This window comes from Microtus pennsylvanicus, chromosome 1 (assembly GCF_037038515.1).
Source record: "Microtus pennsylvanicus isolate mMicPen1 chromosome 1, mMicPen1.hap1, whole genome shotgun sequence".
NCBI lineage: Eukaryota > Metazoa > Chordata > Mammalia > Rodentia > Cricetidae > Microtus > Microtus pennsylvanicus.
Genome location: NC_134579.1, coordinates 114379144 through 114397902, shown reverse-complemented (window position 1 = coordinate 114397902; position 18759 = coordinate 114379144). Strand labels below are relative to the sequence as shown.

Below are 18759 nucleotides of genomic sequence, written 5' to 3'. Positions count from 1 at the left end.
TTGTTCCAAGGAGGAAACAGGCCTCAGGAGGCGCTCAGAGGTGACCTCAAATGGCTCAACTCAGAAGCTCCGGGAGCAAAGCCACAGGAGCAGCTGCAGAGAGAAGCGAGGCCTGTCAGCGTGGGGCGCTTCCAGGAAGGCTCGCCAGGGGCTGTGGGCGGAGCCGTCGGAGGCGGCCTGGGGCACGTAACTCGCAGGACACCGCCCACCTCTTTGTGGGCGGGGCATCCGAGAGGGTGTGGCGTATGCAAATAATCGCGGGGGGCCGGCCAATCGTGGAGCGCGCCGAGGTGCCGTCCTGGGACCGGACGCCGGTCGGCGCGCAGGCTCAGGTTGCTGCCGCTTGGAACTTGTGGAGCGCTTCTGTAGCCAACGGCCTCGGCCTCTGGATCGGGTCCGTCCGGCCGCGTGCGACAAACTCGAGTGGGAGCAGGCGGAGGTGCGGCGCGGCCCAGGGCCGCAGCCTTCGCAGGCGCCCGCCGCCAGCCGAGCCTTCGCAGAGTTACTCCATGCATCCGGAGCCTGCCCCGCCCCCGAGCAGCAGCAATCCCGAGCTTCCCTTGAGCGGCGGCAGCAGCACCAGCGGCAGCCGCCGGAGTCGCCGCCGCAGCGGAGACGGGGAGCCCTCGGGGGCCCCACCGCTGCCGCCACCGCCCGCCGTCAGCTACCCGGACTGGATCGGCCAGAGTTACTCCGAGGTGATGAGCCTCAACGAGCACTCGATGCAGGCGCTGTCCTGGCGCAAGCTCTACTTAAGCCGCGCCAAGCTCAAAGCGTCCAGCCGGACCTCGGCTCTTCTCTCCGGCTTCGCCATGGTGAGCTCGGGCTGCCCTGCCTTCCTCTCCTCTTCCTGCTTCGGCCGCTCCCCCCCGCAGCCCCGACGGGGCCCACAGTGGGGAGCGGGTTGGGCGTGCCTGGGGTGAGGGTAAGAGCTGGGATAAGCCGTTGTAAGCGCCGGTGGAAAGCCAGAGGTACTGAGTTGTGAGGGAGAAGTGGACGACCTGAAATACCCAGGCACAGGTGTTTTCAGACGGGTACCGTGTTGCGGCAAAGAGGTTAGGGGCACAAAAAATGTTCCTTTCCTGAAGTTGATAGTTTTAAAAAGTCTGTTCTGCATGTATGTGTTCAGGGGCACAGGGAGAGTGCAAAAGGTCTGACCCACTGAGGACAGGTGTCAAGGGATGGAGAGGAAGAGCTACCCTGTGCGGTGCCCTCCCACACACCTAAGGCCAGAAGGTATTACCATGGCTTCTTTATCAAATACTGGAGGGGATTTCCTAATGCTTTCCGCTCCCCATACTCCACACGCTCTTAGCTCTCACTCCCCCCACACCCCCCGCATTTTCCAAGAGCCTCAGCCTAAGGTTTGACAGCCACTCCCCATCCTCAGTTTCTTCTCCAGAAACTTGTCTCTGAGTCACGGGGTGTGGGGGAGGAGGGTGGGACATGTTCCCCTTGAACCGCTTGCGCTTGATTAGGAGGTTGATTAGGAGGTCGGCTTATTTTCTTCCTCCCTCAAGTCCTTAGAAGACGTACTAGAAGCGGCAGCAGGAGGTGCCCTGGAGGCTGCAGTTAAGCTTGAGAAGTTCACTCTGGGAATACCTTCAGGCCTGACAACTTGGAATTTGCCTGGGGCAGGGCCCCACATAACAATTTCATTATTATCTTTTGGTGATGTCAACCTGCATCCACGAAGTTTATCTCCCTCCCCTCACCAGCACTCCCACCCCCACCCCTTCCTGAGAATTAGCTAAACCTTGGCCTTGAGGAAGGGAGTGGCTGGCACCCTTAGTGTTTTCTTGGGAAGGGAGTGTTGCAAGTGTCTGGGTCTCTCCCTGTCTTGGGTCAGGGCAACAGTGAGCCTGACTGCTTTAGAGGCTCTCAATGCACTGGGCCTGGCCGGAAGGCCAGGAGAGGGAGTGATGGAGATACCCCTCCCAGCTATGCCACCTGCTTGTCACTCTGCCCATCGCTCCCTTCTGTCCCTCGACCTTGATTTCTGAAATGGTAAATAAAAACTTATTTAAAAGTTCCTCTGATGCCACTGGGTGGTGGGGAGGCTGAGGCAGGCAGATCTCTTTGAGTTCCAGACCAGCTAGGACCACACAGAGAAACTGTGTCTTCAAGGTGGGGAGAGTCGTTCTCTTGCCTTTAAAAGTGAAGTTGAAGGGCCCTTTAGTGGCTAAAAGAGGGAGAGTTGGGTGAGACCTATAATTACAGGAGGAAGAGGCAGGAGGATTGCCCACAAGTTCAAGGCCAGCCTATTCTGCTTAGTGACTTTAAGCCAGGGCTACTTATTAAGACTTTGTCCTGGAGAAAATAAAGGAGTAGCCCTGTAGTTTGTGGTTCAGGCAAAATGATAAAATGTTTCTTCTTTTCCAGACAAAGTTTCTCTTTGTAGTCCTGGCTGTCCTGGAACTCGCTCTGTAGGCAGGCTCAGAGATCCACCTGCCTCTGCCTCCTGAGTGCTGAGCTAGTCTGGTCAACAGGACTTGACTGAGGTCAGCAGGCAGGCAGCTAGTTCTTGCTTAGGCACATGTACCACCTGTCACCATAGTGCTGTGATCAGTGTCCAGCCAAAGGCAGGTAGCACCAGGCCTGGGGAATGAAAACTAAGCCAAACGGTTTCTGTGGACGCTAAAGAGAAAGTTTTACAGTCTGTGGAGGTGAGCCACCACTGTCCTCTTCCTTCAGGTGACACCTTCCTTTAGATGATACTCTCCTACACTGTTGTCCTCATTCTTGACTCTGCAAGGGGCCAGGCCTCCACTAAAGACTGCAGAGGATTTCAGAAGGCTGGGAGCTCATAACCTGAGTGGGCGTGGACATCTCCACACTGTCTGGGAATTTGGTTTTCCCAGCCAGGGTGGAGTAGGCTCGTCAATTCCACGCCGGCTTCTCCTACACTCCGCAGACTGGGGGCGGTTGAATCCCAGGACAGCCTCCATGCTGCTGGGCAGCAGATTTGAGAGGGTAGCTAAGTTCTTGTTGTGAAGCTGGACTTCTGAGAGCCCTGGAGACACGGTCTGAGCTCTAATTGTGCCCTGCCCCCACTGCCCACTGAGTGAACCTCAAGAGAGGAAGGGGTGCCTGCCTCCCCAATGCCATGGTAACAGAGTGACAAGTTTCCTGGATTACTCTCCCTCGGCTTGTGAGTCAGCACAACTAACTTCCTGTCCCCAGAGGGCTTCCTTCCTACAAACCTGGAAGAGTGAGGAGCTCACATGACCTTTGCTCTCTAGGGTCAGCCAGGGTGCCTAGAATGCCAGATTCACCTCTTCCTCCATAAAGTGAGGGAGAGTCTCCCAAAACACCTAGGGGAGATCGAGCCAACCCTTACTTCACATAGGAAGAGCAGCCAGGTACCTGTAAGTGTCTGGAGCTTAGTCTTCTCACATGTGAGGTGGGCAGATCCTAGTCTCTTGACATGAATGAAGATTCCCTACAAGGGTCCACGGCAGGGAGAGGGGCAGTTTCAGGGTCTGATGATGTACCCTGCTCTTGTATAGTCTGCTGGTGAGACTCTACAAGATACAGAATAAACCTGAACATAGGGTAGATATGCATCTTGCAGTGTCCTTCGGAGCCTGCCTTCCAGCTCTCCATACCTAAGGTTACCACTGGACAGGACTCTGTAAGGACTGTGTGCTCATGCATGGCAATCCGGTCCACTGAGGAGGGCAGGCTGTAACGTTAGCCTAAGCGGACAATAATTGGGAAGGTCACTGGTGCAGTAAACAAAATGCTTTCCATGACCTGGGATCAATTATTTTTGGATTATCTTCCTCCTCAAGTTCTGCCCGCCAACCCCCTTTTGTTCCAGGTTCCAGAGCAGGTTCAGAAGTTGGCTGAGATTTCTGGGAAAATGAGTTGGAAGGAGATCCTCAAGCCATGAGACGTTATTGACGTTTATGATATCCTCAGAGCTCAGGGAGCCTGGAGATGATCGTTAGTGCTGGAGCTGATGAGGCTTTTGCACTAGGCCAGCCAGGTACAGAAAGTTCTAGAAGCGCCACCATGGCGTCTTTTTCCTAGCATGGTTGTCCCCGTGAATGACTTGCCTCGGTGAAGTCACGTGGTTGGGAAAGTGGCTGTAGCCTTTTGAACTGCACCGAGAGAAAACAAGCATCAGCTGGGCGGTGGTGGCGCGCGCCTTTAATCCCAGCACTCAGGAGGCAGAGGCAGGCGGATCTCTGTGAGTTCGAGGCCAGCCTGGTCTACAGAGCTTGTTCCAGGACAGACTCCAAAGCCACAGAGAAACCCTGTCTCGAAAACCCCCCAAAAAAAAAAAAAACAAAAAAAAAACAAACCAAAAACAAACAAACAAAAAAACAAGCATCAGAATGGTCAGGGCAGAGAACCCAGAAGCTCTAGGATAGAGGAGCAGGAACAGGGACCGCATCTACCAGCTGGGATGTCCATCTCAGCCCAGCCTCTTCAGACTGTACGATCTGGGGGAAGTGGAAGTCACTTAAGCTCCTGGGATCTCGATGTCTCACCTGTAAAATGAAGTAATAATAACAGCAACCTCGTTGGTGTGAGGATTTGGTGAGTTGGTATTTGCCTAGATATCTGCCTTGGTATCTAGGAAACTTGTTTACCTGAGTTTCCAAGGTGTGTGTGTGGGGGGGGTTGTGAGGTGAACTGGCGAGAGCAGTTACAGAGATCAGGGCAAGATAGGGGGTCTGGTATGACTGGCGTTGTGCCACACATCAATTCATTATGGTAGCCAGGCATGGTGGTGCACATCTTTAAGCCCAGTACTCAGGAGACAAAGGCAGATGGGTCTCTGTGAGTTCGAGCCCAGCCTGGTCTACATAGTGAGTTCCAGGCTAGCCATAGCCATAGAGTGAGACTTGGTCTTAAAACTCTATGGTAGAGGCATTGTTTGGCTGTTTGGGAAGTTTGAGCTCCAGTGTGGGCCGTAGGGAGCTATCAAAGGTTACAGACCCAGGAGCGGCATGGCTAATGTGATAGCGCTGGCCAAAGTGGCCATCGTGCAGGTCCCGTTGTGTCTGGAACAAGCCCAGACCCCCTTCTTTCATTCTTGTTTAAACCTCACAGGGCTTCTCGCAGCTCAGATCACCACCAAGTAGGGCTCAAGTTCTGGTGTGTCTAATTTGGAGCCTTTTCTCCTCTTCCCCCTCTTGCCAGTACTCCCTTAGCTGGTTGATACCCAGGCCTTTGGAGCCTGCCAGATGCCCAATTCTGCATGCAGGATTTGTATGCTGGGCTGCGTGTAAATGGAATGCTTCTGAATGTCCCAAGAGGAGGTTCATGTCTGCCCTACTGAGAAGCCTTTTGTGAGACTTCACAAGTGCCTGCGGCATGTTTCTGGAACTCTCAGCTGGTAACAATGAGCGCCCCCCCCCCAGTCCCTGATTGGTAAGGAAAAAACTCTTCTGAAGTAGGTTTCCCAAGGCAGTGCCCTGTTGATGCGCTCTGGGTAGAGATGGAGGATACTCAGAAGAAAATGAAAGATGAAGTTAAAGTGGAACTCAGCCAATTTCTCTGATGAAACATCTCAGGGTCTTTAAGTATGCTGCTAAAGAGGACGGATTCAGACAGCACCACAGCCGGACAGTGTTGGTGTGTTTGTTTTTTTAAAAAGGATCGTTGTGATTTTTATTTCTTTGAAATTGTGTCTCTCTGGAGCCCGATCTGACAGGGAACCCCTGCTCTTCCTGCTTCAGTGTCCTGAGTGCTAGGAGGACAGGCATATACGGCCACGCCTGGGTCAGAAGAAGGGATTTCTCTGTGTAGCCCTGCCTGTCCTGGAACTCACCCTATAGACCAGGCTGGCCTCAAACTCAGGGATCCTCCTGCCTCTGCCTCCTGATTGCTGGGACTAAAAGCATTTGTCACAACACCTGCTGAGAAAGCTGTCCTACAAAGTGATGAGGTTCTTATGGCATTGTCATTCATGTGCCCTTAAACTTGGCTCTGATCGGTGACCCTCCCCCAAGGGAGGACTCTGTGTGTGGCGGAGTGTTTGTCCAACCCTGGGGTCAGCCAGCTTTTTCTGTCAGGGCAGTGTGGTTTTCCAGGTAACTGTTGCACTCTTGTTATTGGCCTTAGATGTTATGTAAATTAAGGGGTGTGGGCCTATAAAGCATTATGTAAAACCACAATCTGAGGGCCCTAGTTGATCAACCTTTGGTCTGAACTTTGGTCTCCAATCTGCTAAAACTTGTTAGTGCCAGCCTTACTGATTTTTATTTGTTTATTTTGAGGCAGGATTTTACTATGTAGCCCTGGCTAGCATGGAACTGTGTAGACCAGGCTGGCCTCCAACTCCCAGAGATCCACCTGCCTCTGCCTCCAGAGTGCTTGGATTAAGGTCATGCACTGCTACACCCAGCCTTGTTTATATTGTATTTCTACAAGTAATATATACATTCTAATAAAATAACAATCAAACCAGTGGTGATGGCACATACCTTTAATACCGGCACTTGGGAGGCAGAGGCAGGCGAATTTCTGTGAGTGCAAAGCCAGCCTGGTCTACAGAGTGAGTTCCAGGACAACGTGGACTGTTACGCAGAGAAACTCTGTCTCTAAAAAAACAAAACAAAAGATATCGATCATATCATGACAGGGAGGTGTTGGCGCATACCCTTAGTCCCAGCACTCAGGAGGCTGGTCTACAGAACGAGTTTCAAGACTGGGTCTATAGCTACTGATAAACCCTGTCTTGAAATTGAAAAACAAAAAAACCAACCAAAAAAGCTATCACGTCATTAGAAACATATCTAGAAACAAAAAAAAGTTAAAAGATGGAGCTAAGCAATAGTAGCACATGTCTTTAGTTCCAGTAGCACTTGGGAGGCAGAAGCAGGCAGATCACTGAGTTTGAGGCAAACCTGATCTACAGAGTACCAGAACAGCCAGTACTACACAGAGAAACCTTGTCTCAAAAAAGTGAAGACAAAAAAAAAAAAAAAAAAAAAGGTGGGCATTGGGGTTCACACCTGTCATTCCAGCACTTGGGAGCAGGAAGATCAGAAGTTCAAGGTCATCCTTAGCAGTGAGTGAGAGGCCAATCTGCTGCAATAAGACCCTGTCTTGAAAAGGAAAAAAACACTTCTTGTTATTTAGAATGTACTTGACCCAAAAGAAAAGTTAAAGGGATGCTTGGCTGAACACCTGCCTGGCATGCGCAAAGCCCTGTGTTTGAATGATAACAGCACAAAGAAAAAGAAACTGCTAGACATCCACTCAGGAAACCCAGACAGGAGGACCGTGAATAAGACTTTGTCTCCAAAACACTGAAGCATGGGTGCTGGGCAGTTGGCTGCTGAGCAGTGGTGGCCACACCTTTAATCCAAGCACTGGGGAGACAGAGGCAGATAGAGCTCATGAGTTCGAGCCCAGCCAGAGCTACAGGACAGTGGATTACACAGAGAAACCGTCTTAGAAAACAAACGGAAGAAATAAAACATGTGGCACTTGCAAGGGGACCTGACTTTGAGTCCTAACACCCAAATGGTTGCTCACAGCCATCCATATCTCCACTTCTGGGGGTCCACCACCCTCTTCTGACCTCTGAGCTCATGTACCTAATGTAAGTTCAGGCAAAATCCTCACATAAAATAATAAATCTTGGGCTGGAGAGATGGCTCAGAGGGTAAGAGCACTGGCTGCTCTTCCAGAGGTCCCGAGTTCAATTCCCAGCAACCACATGGTGGCTCACAACCATCTGTAATGAGACCTAGTGCCTTCCTTGCCAGCAGTACATTGGATGCTTAATAAATAAATCTTTAAAAATAATAATAATAATAAATCTTAAAAACAAACAAAATGTGAAGAGAGAGACAGGAGGATTACCAGTCTAAACTACCAAGTGAGGCCCTGTCTCAAAAATAAAAGTGGCGGGGGGAAGACAGGGGAATGGACAGACACCATTGTGCTGAATTTGCAGAATGACACCTTTACTCAGAGAAGTGACAGCCTCATCATCAAGGGTCAGAAATAAGTGTGAGGTCAGCTGTGGTGGCGCACGCCTTTAATCCCAACACTTGGGAAGCAAAAGCAGGAGGGTGTCTGAATTTGAGGCCAACCTAATTACACAGCAGGTTATAGGACATGAAGATCTACATGATAGAGAAAACCCTGGTCAAAACAAAACCAATAAATAAATAAAAATGAGTATGGACACCAAGATCAGTAGATGGGGGGGGGGGTGTTGTTTCGTTTTTAGAAACAAGGTTTCTATAGTTTTGGATCCTGTCCTGGCACTTGCTCTGTAGACCAGGCTGGTCTCGAACTCACAGAGATCCTTCCGCCTCTGCCTCCCGAGTACTGGGATTAAACGTGTGCGCCACCACTGCCCAGCTTTCTCCGTTTTTTTTTTTTTTGAGCCAGCTAGGGGGTCCAGCACACACCACCACCCCTTTGACCCTGGTGTCCTGTGCTGGCCCTTCTGTTCCTGCCCTTGGGTTAAGGAATGCCAGGCTTTTAGGAGGGTTTGCCCAGTAGCTGTGGAACAGTATTTGATTTCCACAGTATTGTCTCTCCTTCAGAATGGGAGGAGATATCTCTGGAATTCTCGGGGGGGGGGGGTGGAGTAGTGAGCCCGAGCTTGTAAGAATGGATTGCATTGACAGGCTTCAAGAGTAAGTGGTTTTTAGTGAAACTTTTGTTTCTGTTTCATAAAAGAGTGCACGCTATTTTTAGAAACATTTATTAGAGTGCTGGGCTGCTGTGGTCAAGAGAGTTTATAAACCACGGGACTGGATTCAGATCTCTCAATCGATGGCTTGCATTTGGAATGGAGTTGGAAAAGGCAGGCAGCTTGGTGAAGCTCATGTGCCTGGGGTCTGGAGGTCTCCCAAAGGCTACAGCTATCCGTAGGATGAACTGGAAGAACTAGGGAAAAGAAAGCCATGTTGCCCACTGTGGGTAGAGGGGTTGGGCAAGGTGGGGGGGGGGCTCTCTCCAAAGTACCAGAGTGGCCAGGTGCGCAGGGTCTCCATGGAGCCCAACAGGAAGGTAAGAGGTGGTATTCAGGTGGGAGGGGCACATGGCTGTCCGGGTCAGCCGGGCCTTGCCCTCCCCAGGATCAGTCATCATTAGCCTGTGCCTCAGCGCTAGGATCTCCAGTTTCTCCGCTGAGGGTCTGTCGACTGGTGGGAGCTGGGGACCGTGGTCACCGTTCTGTCGGTTAGACCCTGTATGGCCGGGTTTGTGAAGGCCCCTGGCTGACTAGGAGCTGTTTATTTTGGGTTAACAGCCCTGCTCCCTGCTATATTTACCTTGTGAAGCTGCATGCAATCTGATCTGATGTGATCTCCTTGGACGCTGCTGGGGCCCCCAGATGTCAGCTGCCAGATCCTGCCAGGCCTCCCCTGACTTATTCCCCCGACCCTGCAGGACATACTCCTCGTGGGAATCCTTTCAGAAGAGGACTTACGCCTGTGAACAGTTTTCACGGGGTTCATGATTTATGCCAGCCCCCTTACTCCTCATTCAGAATCACTTCTTGTATGTAGCCCTGTGCCATTGAACTTGGTCCTACACGTGGCAAGTGTGCATCCTGCCAGCCTGTGTGGCTGGACTTCCAGGAATGGTAGATGAGGGTGACCAGGTTCCTTCTGGAGCAGCAGGCCCTTCCTCTTCCATGGGGACTTCAGCCTTCCCTCAGCCCAAGGCTGTGAGAACACTGACTTTTGTGCTCTAGACCATGTGTGCCTTGGTCAGGTTTTATGACCCTGGTGACGCTGTCGTGCAGGGATGGTCAGTTGACCAGGTCTTGGGTGGAGTACACTTCTCTGCTACCCACACTGGGAGCTCGCGCTGTCTCTGAAAGAAATATACCAGGCCCCCAGTGAGGAATAGCGTGCAGGCGCGGTGAATCCACCCTTTTTCTCTTCCACTTCTAGCTCTTTGTTTTTCTTTTTAACTAAGATTTATTGAGCTTCTTCTTTGGCCGATTCTGTGCTAAACATTTACACATAAAAACCTCATTTAACCTCAGTGACCATGCGAAAAAGCGCACCCTCATTACACACAGGCCCTGGCGTGGCCCTGCGTCCCCCTTCCCTACCCTAGCACAGCATAGCTGCCTTTCTGCATTGATCTCATTTCTCTGAGCCTCACTTTCCTTGTTGGAAAATGAGTAGTGAATGTGTGTCTGTCTGTCTGTCTGTGCACTGTGCATGGAACCCAGGGCCTCACCGCATTAGACTAGCATGCTCTTGCTGGTAACTAGTAAGAATCATTGATGCTCTCTAAAGTTTATCCTAGGTCAAGCAATGTTTAAAGGGCATTTTGTGCTCACTGTGGCGCTTCGTCCCTGTCACAAGCAGGCCTCCATCTTACGGAAGTAAATCCTGGAGTACTGAAGCCTTAACCGCTTACTTGTCCAGGGTCCCCAGCTTTGTGAGCTGCGGCACAGGTTTCACGGTCAGCCTTGTGTTGTGGGTCTGTGTGCTAGACACTCCACAGAGCGGGGGCAGGATGCCACGGGAAGGTTGCTGGGATGCAGGAAAGTACACAAACTAACCATAAACACCCCCAGCACCAGCCCCACAGGGCAGCTCTGCACATTCCCTCCACCCCAGCCGGCAGGAGCCAGTGGATCTGTGGCTGCTCCTCCAGCCTCTCCTGTCTGTCCTTTCTCAGGTTTCAGTATCCGGAACAGCAGGCCAAAACAGGAAGAGGAAGTGTGGGGGTGGGGAGGTGGCCGGAGGTACGGCTGCTGAGGGTACCAGGCTCCTCCAGGTAGGGGTAGAGATTGGGTCAGAGCCTCAAGATGTACCTTGCCTTGTGCTCTTCCATGCCCCTCACCCGCATGTACTGAGTTGCCCAGCTCCCTTGCCCGCATGGGCTCAGAATAATTCTCAGGGTTGGCATTAGGCCACCAGGGAATCTTAAACAACGGTCAAATGCCTCATGGCAGTGCCCCAAATTTACATGAACTTGAACCGTTTTATAAATTCTCAGGCTGGAGCATCCTTATCCTTGCTAGTCGTGGCAATTCTTAGGCAAAACCTTTAAATCCTGTTGAAGTGTTCTGGCTGTTTGCAGCATCCACTCCTTTCCTCAGACTCTGGGCTATCTCTTTGCTCTGATCTTGGTCTCACCCCTTCTATCTTACAAAGATGCGTGGGTCTGGACAGAAGCTTTAGAGGGGAACTTGGAGTGGCTCTGACCTGAGCCAGGTCCACCGGTGACCTGCTTCTCTGGAGCTGAGCCTGTCTCTCCAGCAGGAGGGTGAGAACTGCAGCATTTCAGGTGGACTGGGATAGGAATGAAGGGGTTAAACTGAGTACTAATAAAACCTATTTTTACTGTGCCCCTCAGGTTTTAAAGGTTTGTCCACACCACCTGCATTTCATCATTTTGCTTTATTTTCTCATTAAAGACGGGGTCTCGTGTAGCGAGGTGTTTTTTTTTTTGTTTGTTTGTTTGTTTGGTTTTTTTTTTTTTTTTTTTTTTTGAGACAGGGTTTCTCTGTGGTTTTGGAGCCTGTCCTGGAACTAGCTCTTGTAGACCAGGCTGGTCTCGAACTCACAGAGATCCGCCTGCCTCTGCCTCCCAAGTGCTGGGATTAAAGGCATGCGCCACCACCGCCGGCTCAGGGTGTTCTTGAAGTTGCTGTGTAGCCAGGGATGACCTTGAGCTTCTGGCCTTGCCTGTACTTTCCCAGTGCTGAGATTCCAGGCTTCACCACGCATAGTCTGTAGTATAGCCGTGTTGGGGATTAACGGGGCTGCGAGCATGGGAAGCAGGCACTCTACCGAGTTAACATTCCCCAGCCTTCCTTTCCCCTGTCTCTTTGCTGCCCTTGACCTTCCGGCCCACATGGGCAGACCCTGGCAATGTACCCAGTCACCCAAATCTGATAAGACCCAGGTGTTAAGAGCAGGTGGCAGGCCCAGAGTATGACCCTGGTAACCCCAAATCCTCAAGTCTCCAGGAACTTGGGGAGCTGGTGTGTGAGCCCTTGGGCTAAAGGACATGGCCGTGGGGCTTGCTGGCTGTTGAGCCAGACAAGATGTAGGCACAGGGTTGAGTCTGTCTGTTCTGAGAAGCTGCTCTTGGTTCCTTGTTGGCCTGTGCACTCTGTTCTCAGAACGGACCTAGATGTGACGTGAGAAGGCCTTCACTTCTCTAGCTTCCAACCTGTTCCTTGTCCCCGAGCAGGACATGAAATAGAGTCCTGTTTTAATATGACAGTGTGGGGCCAGATGAAGTAGTGGAGGTAGTTGTTGGTTTTTTAGGTTTTGTTTTTGTTTGTTTGTTTTCAAGACAAGGGTACTCTGTGTAGCCTTGGCTGCCCTGGAACTGGCTCTGCAGACCAAGCTGGCCTGGACCTCACAGAGATCCACCTGCCTCTGCCTCCTGAGTGTTGTGATTAAAGGTGTGTGTCACCACCATCCTGTAATTTTTTTTTAATTTATTTTATATGCATTGGTGTGAAGGTGTCAGATCCTCTAGAACTGGAGTTGTAGAAAGTTGTGAGCTGTCATGTGGGTGTTGGAAATCGAACCCGGGTCCTCAGTAAGAGCAGCCACTGCTCTAAATTGATGAATCATCTCTCCAGCCCTGGCTTATTTTATTTTTAAGGTATTTTAAAGTTTTCTTGATCTGGAGAGATAGTGAAGCAGATAAAAGTACCAGCTACCAAGATTATCAAGCTTTGTTTGATTTCCAGGATCCACGATAGAAGGAAAAAACTGTGTTCCCCCTCACATACACCCCAAGGCAGAGACAAATGGATCTCAGTTTGAGGTCAGCCTGGTCTACAGAGAGACTCTGTGTTGAAAAAACACAAACAACAAAAAAATTACAGAATGCATAATATACTTTACTGTAATCTTCCCTGACTCTGGTCAGCACTGACTACAGCAGCGTTCCCATTTGGAAGATGTTTCTTGTACACCAGGAACTCTTATAATTGCTAAAATAGCTCTACTTTCTATATGGTAAGACTCAGAGACACTGACTTCCTAAGGACACACAGCTAATGGACTCATTCTTGCTGTCCTCCTCAGTAGTTTTTGCTACTTCTCTACTTGGAGTGGGTAGGGCTTTATCATTCCCAGAACCGGAATCTGAGAGGCCAAGGGACAGGTTGGTGGGAAGGGAACTAGGATTTGGCCTGCTGCTCACTTCCCTGTTCCCCTCCCTAGGTGGCGATGGTAGAAGTCCAGCTGGATACAGACCATGACTATCCCCCAGGGTTGCTCATTGTCTTCAGTGCCTGTACCACGGTGCTGGTGGCCGTGCATCTGTTCGCACTCATGATCAGTACCTGTATCCTCCCCAACATTGAGGCTGTGAGCAACGTCCACAACCTCAACTCGGTCAAAGAGTCGCCGCACGAGCGCATGCACCGCCACATCGAGCTGGCCTGGGCCTTCTCCACTGTCATCGGGACGTTGCTCTTCCTGGCTGAGGTCGTGCTGCTCTGCTGGGTCAAATTCTTACCCCTCAAGAGACACTCAGGCCAACCAAGCCCGACCAAGCCCCCTCCCGAGTCAGCAGCTGTCGCCAACAGCAGTGGCATCACCCCGGGTGAGGCGGCAGCCATTGCCTCCACTGCCATCATGGTCCCCTGCGGCCTGGTTTTCATCGTCTTTGCTGTTCACTTCTACCGCTCACTGGTCAGCCATAAGACAGACCGGCAGTTCCAGGAGCTCAACGAGCTGGCAGAGTTTGCCCGCTTGCAGGACCAGCTGGACCACAGAGGGGACCATTCTTTAACACCCGGCACCCATTACGCCTGAGTCTTTGCCTTCCCACTGGCCCTGGGGACTTTCGAGCTTTCGCCTTAACGCCCTTCCCATGACCTTGTCCTGGCCGGATCTAGAGGACAGCCTTTGCAGACGGCTGGGCTTCACCACGGCCGAGTGTGGAGGGAAGAGGCTTTTTAAAAAAATTCACTGCACTTTGAGACTTTCTTCTGTGAGAATAAGCACTCCCTGTTCTTCCAGCTCTGGGTCCCCCTCCTGGTAGGATGTGGGGGTGGTGTGGGACAGATGCTCTTTGTCCAATTTTCCTCCCCCGTACCAGTGCCACCCGGATGCTTCCTGTCCTCCTTCTCAGCCTCCTTCCCAGTTTGTGTGAATGTGTGTGCGTGCGTGTTTGTGTGTGTGTGTGTGTGCATGCGCGAGCTCGTGGGCGTGTCACATAAAATATACACACAAGGGACACCTCTTCTCGTGTCTGTGTTTCTTGGGTCTAGACTGTGATAGAATGCCCTAGTCAATTGATCTTTTTGAGGAAAGGGGCTCAGGGACAGAACACTAGCTTCATGGGGCCAAAGCCTTGGCCTCGAACCACCGACCTCTACAACAATTGTGCTGCTGGGCATGGAACTCAGGACTTGACCCGGCACTCTTTCACTGAGCTATCCTCCAAGATGTGTAACTTTGCTTGGATAAAAGACGCCTTTGCGGGGTGGTGGTGACAACACACACCTTTACTCCCAGCACTTGGGAGGCAGAGGCAGGCGGATCTTAGCAGCACTTGACTGCGCTTCCAGAAGACCCAGGTTTGATGCCTGATATCCGTGTTGTAACTCACAACCATCTGTAACTTCCGTAACAGGAGATTCAACAGCCTCTTCTGGCCTTTATGGGGACTAGGCACACATATGTTCATAGGCATGCAGGCAAGGCAAAAAACACACACATTGAAGAATTTTAAGAGTCCTGGGTGGTGGTGATGCATGCCTTTAATCCTAGTGCCCTGGAGGAAGAGGCAGAGGAATCTCTTAAGTTTGAGGCCAGCTTGGTCTACAGAGCAAGTTCCAGGACAGCCAGGGCCAGACAGAGAAACTGTTTTAAAAAAACAACAAAAAATAAAAGACTCAAGGCCAGAGAGATGGCTCAGTAGTTAAAAGTACTTGCTGCTCTTCCAGAAAACCAAAGTTCAGTTTTCCAGCACCCACATAGGACAGCTCACAACTGCCTGTAACTTTAGTTTCAGGGGATCTGACCCCCTTTTCTGGCCTCACTGGGCACCAGCAAACATATGATGCATGCTCACATAGATACACAGCTATTCTTATTAGCTTAAATATGACCTAAAAACAAAACTATTTCTTTACATAGCCACAACTCATTGATCAAATTAAAAAAACAAAATGAACAAAACTTGAGAACAGGATTTTAAGTAGCCAAGGCTGGCCTTGAACTTGTGGTCTTTCAGGAACATCCATTGTCCAGGTGCTGGAATTAACAGTTTTATGCACCACACATCCACTTAACAGGATGCGGTCAAACCTAGGGCTTCTTCTATGTTAGGCTAGTGTTCTGCTTTGTCTAAATCCTCGGTCCAGATACAGGAGATTGGATTTTGGGTTCACTGCAGTCACTTCCTGATACTCAAGTTCTGTTTCCTACTTTAGGACCACCCTTTACAGCAATCCATTTCTCCACCCCATGTATACCAGAGCTGTCGCTTAATGTCTACCTTAGTGTAGAACAGTTGCCTGGCTTCTGCCTTTTCCAGACTGGACCTTTGGGGGTTTTATTAAGATGGCTTCATGTAGCTCAGGCTCGCCACGAACTTGCTATGTAATGGAGAATTACCTTGAACAGTTGATTCTCCTCTGTCTCCCATGTTCTGGGATGACAGGTATACCACCATACCAGGTGGCTTGCAGAGCTAGGAACAGACAAACCCAGAGCCTCCTGAATGCTAAACAGGCTCTCTAGAGACTGAGCGACACCCCAGGACAGGCTCCAAAGTTACACAGAGAAACCTGTCTCAAAAAGCAAAACAAAATTTTTTTTAATGTTCATGTGTGAGTACTTGCATGTATGTATGTATGTGTACCACATGCATGCCTGGTGCCTTTGGTGGGCAGAAGAGGGGACCACATCACCTGAGACCTGAACTTCAGTTGTGAGCCACCATGTAGGTGCTGGGGACAAAACATGGTTCTTTTGTGAGAGCAGCTGGTGCTTTTATCACTGAGCCATCTGTCCAGCCCAGATTTTAACTTTTTTTTCAAGTGCCCAGAGCTGTGGTTTTACAGAATGCCGTGTTAGTTTAGCTTCTTGATAGTTGTAGCCGTTATGTGAGGGGGTGTTGTAAGTACTGCGTGCTGCTCATTGGACCCTCAGCGTTCTCAGCACATTAATCTTCACTGCAGGAAACAAAGTTGATGCTCAAGGAGGCTAATGTAGCTGGTCTTTGCATCATGTGACCAGGGAGGGACAAAAAAGGCAACTCAGAGGCCTGGTGTCAGCTAACGGTCTCGGACATGTCAGTCCGTGTTGATGAAGAGGGTACGACAGAGACATTAGTTTGTGTCATGGCAGCCAAGAGTCAAACAAGGGGACCTAGGAAGTGACCACAGCGAGATCCAGTCCCCGGGGATTCACATCCAGTGGCCTTCCCATCCTTCACCACCTCCCAATAATGCTGTCCTGCCTGCTGGCCAGAGAGCTATGACTCCCTGCCATTGATTAGGTCAGAGACCTTGTGAGCTAATCGTCTTTGGAAATGCTCGCACAGTCCCCAAGGTGCTTTACTAATCCCCTGGGCTTTTCCTAATCCAGTCAAATTGACAGTGAAGATTAAGCATCTATCACAATAACTTGCCAGAACTCAAACTCGGAAGGTGCCTCAGAGCTCAGGGCCTTGAAAGAATCTTACCCAGGCAGGGTCTGGCGTTGCCTGAAGACAGGGAAGGTGCAGGGGCCCTGGGCCTGCCTTGCAGAGCTACACCACTCCCTGTGGTTCACACTGGGCCATCTAGTATTACTTCCCTTGGGCTATCTGATGGCTCAGTAGATGAAGGAGCTGTCCCAGAGTTTGGTCACCTGAGTTCATATCCCAGAACCTGCATGGCAGGAGGGGAGAGACAGTTCTCACCAGTTGTCCCCTGACCTCCACACATGCAATGTGGAACTTGCAGACACGGTCACAATAAACGTAAATTTAAAGACATTACGTACCTGACTCCCACAGGCCCTGAGTTTTGAGATGTGTCTGCCCGGAAGCTCCAATATATAACGTGGTTTTGTTTGCCTTCTAATGGTGCTGAGAATCAAATGAAGGGCATCGTGCATAATAAGCAGGCATCCTACCACTGAGCTGTATCCCCAGGCCCTATAAAGTAGCTTAGGGGCCTAATATTTGTCGTGCTCCCATCACTTCGCAACCATCCTGCATCTTGGCATCACTGCACAAGAACCATCCTTGAGAGATGCTAGGTACAACTGGGGAGGGTCCCAAGTGCTACCTCTGCTCCCCAGAGAAGCCTGGCTATCACTTAAATCACCTTCCTGCTTCTCTAGAGACCCAGGATCCTGCTGGAATTACTCCTGGACAATGACTCTGAAGTCTAATGTTTTGTTTCCTGAATGTGTCTGGATCCAGAATCACCCGGCTGACTTGTAGAATGTAGATCCCCGAACATCGCCATCCACCATGAGCTGATTCAGGTTGGCCGCTGGTCTGGGTAGGTCTCTGGAATCTGTTTCTAACACAAGTACCCAGGCACCTGGAGTAAATACTCCTTATGAGCCCCATCTCGGAGCTGAGGTGTAGCTCAGTGGTAGAGCATTGGCTCAGCCTACACCAGGCTTTATGTTCTATCCCAGCACCAAAGTAGATGATTAAATAAAAACACAGTCTCTCTGCTTCATTTTGGATATGGTAGATTATTCACTTGCTTCCAAATTCAACAGTAATAAGTTGTTCTTAAACCAGGCATTGGTGGTACACACTTTTAATCCCAGCACTTGTCAGGCAGAGTCAGGCAGATTTCTTTTTTTTTCTTTTCTTTTTTTTTTAGTTTTTCGAGACAGGGTTTTTCTGTAGCTTTGGAGCCTGTCCTGGAACTAGCTCTTGTAGACCAGGCTGGCCTCGAACTCACAGAAATCCGCCTGCCTCTGCCTCCCGTGTGCTGGGATTAAAGGCATGCGCCACCACCGCCCAGCTAGGCAGATTTCTTAAATTCAAGGCCAGCCTGGTCTACAAAGTGAGTTCCAGGACAGACAGGGCTTACACAGAGAAACCCTGTCTCAAAAGTCAAACAGAATTCATTCTCCCTCCAAAACCACAGAGAAACCCTGTCTCAAAAAACCAAAAAGAAAAAAAAAAAAGAAGTCATTCTCCACTCCTATTCCCAAGTCCTCAGTTGTCTCTAGAAGTAACTACTGTTACCAGTTTATTGCTTTTTTATAGGTAAGTATATCCTCAAACCCCACCCCTTTTTGAGGTATACAGTATGTAGACCAGACCAGGCTGGTGTCACAGAGATCTGTCTGCCTTTGCCTCCCAAATCCTGGGACTAAAGCCATATACTTCACTATCTATGAATGTAGAGATCTGGGCTGGAGAGATGGCTTAGTGGGTAAGAGCACTTGCTGCTCTCTGGAACCCTGTTTAGATTCCCTGCACCCATGTAGCAGCTCACAACCATTTGTTACACCTTCTTGGGCACCAGGCATGCACATGGTACACAGACATGGTACATGCAGGCAAACACACAAAAGAATATATAGGGGCAGGCAGTGGTGGCACACATCTTTAATCCCAGCACTTGGGAGGCAGAGGGAGGTACATCTTTGTGAGTTGAAGGCCAGTCTACAGAGTAAGTTCCAGGACAGTCAGAGCTAAAACCTTGTCTTAAAAAAGCAAAACAATTAGGTTAGGCACAGTGTTAGCTTGGGGACTTACAAACCTGTTTCCTCTAGAACAGCAGAGAACAGTAGGTCACCTCACAGGTTAGGGAGTCACAGGAGAGGCAGCTGAAGCTGTCCACACCCAGTCTGGGACAGTGTAAGCGCACTT

The 18759-nt window shown here is 50.3% G+C and overlaps 1 protein-coding gene across 1 annotated transcript; it reads left to right on the top strand.

Moving 5' to 3' along the window:
* The first annotated feature begins 294 nt into the window (after window positions 1-294).
* Window positions 295-17693, top strand: LOC142854225 (calcium release-activated calcium channel protein 1). Its single transcript, XM_075979502.1, has 2 exons — window positions 295-815; window positions 13137-17693. The coding sequence occupies exons 1-2, from the start codon at window positions 510-512 to the stop codon at window positions 13731-13733; spliced, it is 903 nt and encodes a 300-aa protein (XP_075835617.1). The 5' UTR covers window positions 295-509; the 3' UTR covers window positions 13734-17693.
* Window positions 17694-18759: the final 1066 nt, after the last annotated feature.